This window comes from Ochotona princeps, chromosome 32, assembly GCF_030435755.1.
Source record: "Ochotona princeps isolate mOchPri1 chromosome 32, mOchPri1.hap1, whole genome shotgun sequence".
NCBI lineage: Eukaryota > Metazoa > Chordata > Mammalia > Lagomorpha > Ochotonidae > Ochotona > Ochotona princeps.
Genome location: NC_080863.1, coordinates 297,892 through 304,096, shown reverse-complemented (window position 1 = coordinate 304,096; position 6,205 = coordinate 297,892). Strand labels below are relative to the sequence as shown.

At 35.2% G+C, this 6,205-nt stretch overlaps 1 protein-coding gene across 1 annotated transcript in view; it reads right to left on the bottom strand.

Moving 5' to 3' along the window:
- Positions 1-4,025: 4,025 nt before the first annotated feature.
- SPOCK3 (SPARC (osteonectin), cwcv and kazal like domains proteoglycan 3) overlaps positions 4,026-6,205 on the bottom strand; it is a 145,939-nt gene continuing 143,759 nt past the window's right edge. Inside the window, exon 11 of the mRNA XM_058657472.1 lies at positions 4,026-4,242. Within this exon, the coding sequence (XP_058513455.1) occupies positions 4,073-4,242 (170 nt within the window). The 3' untranslated portion in view covers positions 4,026-4,072. The remainder of the gene's footprint in view (positions 4,243-6,205) is intronic.

The window sequence follows — 6,205 nt, the reverse complement described above, 5'->3', positions numbered from 1 at the left end:
TAAGTCAGTAGTTTGCATTACGGTATAGAGCAGTAGCATATGAAGTCCAGGAATTTGATTCTAGAAGCTGGACACCTATGTAAGTATGCTTCGTTAAGCAAACAAAATAATTTATTCACCCTGTGTGGCATGTTAGTGATATTTGAAATAGCTTTCAAAACATTTAAAAGTGAAGGGACACCATCAAAGACTGGATATAAAAGTTATGAGACTCCTTGAAGATGGAGAAAGCGAAGCCGGGTTAAAATAGGTGTGCAGAAATGAGAAACTGACTAGGTATGGTAAGTGGGATTTGTATGAGTCTTAATTTATAATACAAGAATATCAATGTCCAATTCTTAGTGTAGTGTAGGAATTTAGTTTACACAGCATCTAAAGCATCCTGTCATGCACAGTCAACATGTAGACACTCTACTTCATTTCTCTTGGAATCGCCAGTTCAAAGCTAAAAGACAGATATGTTGAAGTCAGCTAAGATACACGGGTTTAATGTTCTTTTTTCATTTATTGAAAAGATTTTTCCTTGTCACATTCCCAAAATAACACAAATGATTGCCTAAGTGCGTATATCATCCTCAACATGCCTCAGTCACTCCCTGTTAATCCAGTCGACACGTGATGTGACCACCTTTTAAAGATACTTAGCGGATAGCTGGAACACAAATGAAGCTGCAAAGAGGAAACAGCTATAAAAACATATTTTGTGAATGTTAGTAAGACAGCAATTCTTGTCTTATAATCTTAAAGACAAACTCCTACATTTAGCAAATACCTACTTTAGGGAAGAAATAGGAACTCCTGCAGTAGATCTGTGCTGCACGGAGCCTCTGTCCTCTTCGGGTAAGTGCACAAAGCTGCCCTCGGTCAGGAAGATGCCAGCAACAGACTCCACACTCGGATGTGTGCATACTGAAGATGCACAGAGCGCTTCTCCATTAAAACACAAAAATTAAACTCCCCACAGATACTTAGAAAAAGCCGAATTTGGATGTTTTCACATGCGTACTTTCATTTTTTTCACTTACCATTCTTTTTTTAATAGCTATGCAGCTTTCTTTTTAAATTTTAAAACAAATTTTTGATATATTTCAGTATGTGCTGATTTCTCCTAATTTTCTTCTCTAAGATATGTATTAAGACAGAAACTAAGTAATATGGATACTAGATAGCACAAAGATGGCGAAACCTATTGACGTGGAGGAGGGAAAAGAAGAATTATTCGAAGTACTCCCCTGAATGACAGCCCCCAGCGAGGTGACACAGTCACAGCTCAGATGTCCGTTTACAAGAGTTCTCTTAAGTACTGGTCCAAGGTACACGAAGTTAAGTTCACAACATTTTTAAGACACACGTGAAAATGTGATATTTTGTATAATATATGAATATGTTAGAATAGTGGAAAATGAGTTGTTTTGTTATACGCACCTCAGTATTAGCTATTAGGTTTAACATAATGCTGAAAGGAATAAATTACAGGGGGCTCGCAATTATTATCTATTTGTATCTCCATATACTTTTAACTATTCTGAATTTTTGTGTTTGCTTACTTTACCTGAACAAAACACAAGAAGAATTACTGCATTCATCATGAACAAGAAAGAAATGAAGTATAATTGTATTATTTCATGTTTGCAAATCAGAATTCCATGTAAGGCAGTAAACATGTTAAGAATCAAGATATTCAAATTAATTGAACCATGAATAAGAGACCCAGCACATTCACAAAGATTTCTATAGACATATACAATATACAAGCTCTTTAAATAGTTTAATAATGTATCTTCAATTTTATGTTTGCTGTTTAAATATTTGCTCTCCTGAGAGTCTAAAAGGTGAAACTTGCTAATTGAACTTCAAAACTACATTGTTTTATGTTTTCCTAATCAATCCACAAGTTATAATTGTGATTCCTATTCATTTCTTAAATAAACAAGACAAATTAATCATGGTCCAAAATGTGGCTGCTGATGTAATTTGGCTAAATATGTACAGTATGATACTATAAAAATGATTCCACAAATAGCACCCTTTAGTCAAGAAAATTGATCAAATGATAGAAATTAAAACAAGACCAGTAAGCACATTTTTTACATGTCTCGAAAAATAACATTCCAGATGCCAAGAGCTCTTGTTTCCAAATTCAGAAATATTTGTTAGCTAGTTCTTGATAGGTTCATTTTAAATGTTAAGGAATAGAGGCAAGGGCTTGCTGCATTGGTCAGGTGCCCTCCAGGGGGCAGCCCCGAGTGCCAGGTCAGAAGGCCTGTACCCATTCCATCCCTGCCTCTCTCCTTCCTTCCTGCTGATGTGCACCCAGTGAGGCAGCAGAGAAAGGCTCAGGCATCGGGCTTCTTGGCAGCTGTGTGGACGATGGGCCATGGTCTCCTAGCTGACTTGTCCTGGCCCCATGTTGTGGACTTTGCTGGGTAAATCCAAAGAGGATCCCCTCTCAGTTGCTCCCTCCACTCCCACCTCTATGTCTTTTACATAGAATGAAAATAGATTATATGTAAAAAAATAAAAATAAGGGAATAGATTAGGGACCCTTTGTATTATCTATATTCCACAAAAGTCACTAAGCAACAGTTTGGTTACAAGAGTCTTTATTTTGTAAACTATACATAAACAGTAAAAAAGAAAATGCATTATACCTTAAATTTACATAAAGTCAACATTAAGGTTTTTATTCAGTGTGTAGAAAGTAAATGGAAAGAATCCACCAATTTTGCTTTCAATGAGTCGTATACTGGGAAATCAGTTGACCCATTGCTGAAATGAATGCTGTCAATGTGTAATACTCAACAGATTTTTTCATTTTTATTATGGGCACAAAACCATTGGTCTGATATACTTAAACATGATGGTGTGCCAAAATGTCTACACAATTAATTAACATGCTAACTTAACACAGCAATTAAAGTAATTTTTGCTACAGCTAAATCTTAAGTGTTGCTCTACAAGATAATCATAAGCAAGTTCACATGGCAATTATGTAACAAAAGAAACAAAAGAAAGAGACATATTCCATTTCTTCATTCCAGCAGCAGTACCTTTACTGGTATTCATTTGTTAATTAGGTGTACGTAAACATTACCTAATGTCCTATACTGGTATGCATGCTAAAATCGTTCTATTTCTATTTTTGCAAGGCACCATACAATACGTTCTCTAAGTTTCAGTACTATGAACAAAATTATGGTATTTTTCTAAAATTAAATGCGAGTTTGTAAAATAGGAAATAAAAGAATTAAAATTTTAAATTTGATCTTGGGAAAAATATAAAAGGCTTTATGAAAATGTGATTTAAATGAACTTTTCCTTTACTTTCCTAATTTTAATTCTGTACCCTACCTTGCTGGTCAGAAATCTAGAAAGTTAAATAAATCATGCTATTTAAGGATATTCACTAAAAAATCTATATGGCATTGTTATCCAAATTAAAATAAAACAATAAAGGATAACTAAACATTTTAACTTTCAGATTCCATGGTTTTCTGTATTTGCCATTTTGTCAAACATCCTATCTCATCCAGCATGAACTCATAATTAAAATCTCTAAATGGAAAAGCAGTGTGAAGTTCTGAGTCCTCAGCTTGCCTTTCCAATGGTGTGGTATCATCTTCGCTCTCCCTGAATCATTCTATGGTTTGCAATATACTCACAGTTCAGGATTTTTATAAAAATCCTTGTACCAGGTCACTGGCAAGTTGCCAACTTAAATATTTCTCAGAAAAATAACATATATGATCCCAAGCATTCATTGACTGCCATTGTTTCTGGAAAATTAGCAAAGTTTGTTTCTATGAAAAACGTATCGTTACAACTCTTCATGACTTCCTTTTGTCTGGGTGGACTCTATGTGTGTTTTTCCCCCTACTGCATATAAAACCTCAAAAACAAAGATTCTTATTTAAACATAAAGTTCTATAACTTTAGCTGCAGTATTTGAGACAATTATACAAAATATATGTGAGGTTTGGATTAATTTTATTTTGGGACAAGAATTAATTCTCAATAGGCTATCATTTTGTAAATATTAGAAATGTAGAACTTTAATCTCAGCTGTCATCACTCAAATGTATCCATCATGGTCATCTTCTTCGTCATCATCATCCCCCTCATCTTCGTCATCATCTTCAATTTCATCTTTGTCATTCATAATATCATCTTCATCATCCTCATTATCAGTCCATTCATGGAAATCTCCACTTGCAAAATCTCCAGAGATCTCAAAATCTATAGCTTTAAAAGAGTAAGCAATACTTTTACTTGACTGAGCTCTGGGTGGATTGCTGAGAAAAACAAAATTCTGAAGCAAATGGAAGAAACTAGCAATAAAATTGTAATTTGTTCTTCAGTTTACTTAACAAAGATAAAGATTCATTCCCTAAATAACTCTAAGATGAAGACTCCATCATTTGTTAACACCCACATGCTTCAGCTGTCATCTCTGAAGCTGTGCTGCTTACGACTCCTGCAAGGTGACAGCGATCACCCATTTAGATAAAAGTTACATGTCAGACAAAACATGCCACCTTTCTGACAGGTGAGCGGGGCAGGATTATGCACCATCCCGTTCCAAGATGTGTTCTCTAAGTCCTGGAATAAAGGATACACTGCCTGCAAAAGGAACTTTCAAAGTGTGAACAACTCAGTACTTTGAAACGGGAAGTATCTTGAATGAACTGCATGGGGCAATGCATTTTCAGCTGGAACCTTAAAATCAAGCAACCTTTTCTAGATGGAGGAAGATAGGATGCCAGACAAATGGTCTGCGAGCTGAAGTCAGGGGAAATGGTCTCTGAATGCTCACATCCCTCGGCTACAAGAAAGCAGAAAATGCGGGGAGACGGAGTTTCCCTCGAGTCCCCAGAAAGGAAGGCAGCCTTCTGAGATAATGAAGACACCTTGGGGACATCTAAGCGAGACATCTGAAGCAAGAACATTAGCAAGAATTTGTTTCTATATCAACAAAAACCAAAATAATTGGTTAGTAGCTTTAAACATATGTTAAAGGAGCTTTTATAATTTAGGCAGATAATACTGCCCTTGTATTTTGTCATGTGTTTCCTTTTCAACTTCTCACATACTCATGTGTTTATCTTCTAGCATGCCTAATATACTAATATTACGATTATCTACAGCTAATTACAACACATACTACCAGGGGAACTCACTGAAATTTCCATCTTATGTGAACCAAATGTTTTCTATTAGCCAACTTTTCTTAACGGTAACATGCTAAGAAAATTCAGAAGTGCAAATCCAAAGCGATTTTCCTATCCACTTACATGACTCCACTCTGCAGAATTTTATTACTCACATATGAAATTAAAACTCTTTTCCTACCACTGGCCTCACTGACAACTCAAGGAAGAAATAATGCAACTGCTTTAAACTACAAGTTACAAAGGCATGTTCTCTATAAGTTAAAGCGGAATAAGTAGCCACTGAATGCTATTTTCTTCCCAATAAAACCCAATCGCATGAGCCACGAAAGAAAATCAAAACAATGCTATCAAAAAGTTGCAAAATAAGTAAATGCAAAAAATGAACTGAAGAGGCAGTTAGAATATTTGTTCTTATTTACTGTTTATCTTTTCCTAAATAATATTGCTCTACCAATGAAACAAGTACATAAAGCAAGACTAAGTATTTTATTTTCATTTATGATAACTTGTGTTAGTAAAAACATAACCCATTATTTCCTGCTGTATTTGTGTGGCAATAGTGTGTACCACTGTGATTTGTCTGGTGAAATTTCTTCACAATACAAAAATATTGACATGAAACCTGTAATCTGGAAGAATGTTTTTTGAAACACAAAAGTTAACGCAATTGAAGATTTTAAGTGCCTGAATCTGATGCATGGCTTGATTCTTACATTATGTTAGATTTACACATAAAATGCACATTCACAAAAAGAACTGAAATATTTACTATAATTACTCTTTAAACAGCCTACATTTTCCTCACTGAAACAAGTGACATGTTCATGAAAATGCAATGCAAGAAATTTTACTTCAAAAACATCTTGAGCTTCTTCTCAGAAACATTACCAATTCCCCCCATACTCTGGAAAGAATTCCAGGGAGTTCGCTGGGGTCACGGCACACATGAGGGTCTGCTGACTTGGAGAAGAACGGATGAAAAGAACCTGTCACCTGAGAGGGAAAGACGCCTTACGCAAAATAGTCTGATTGTT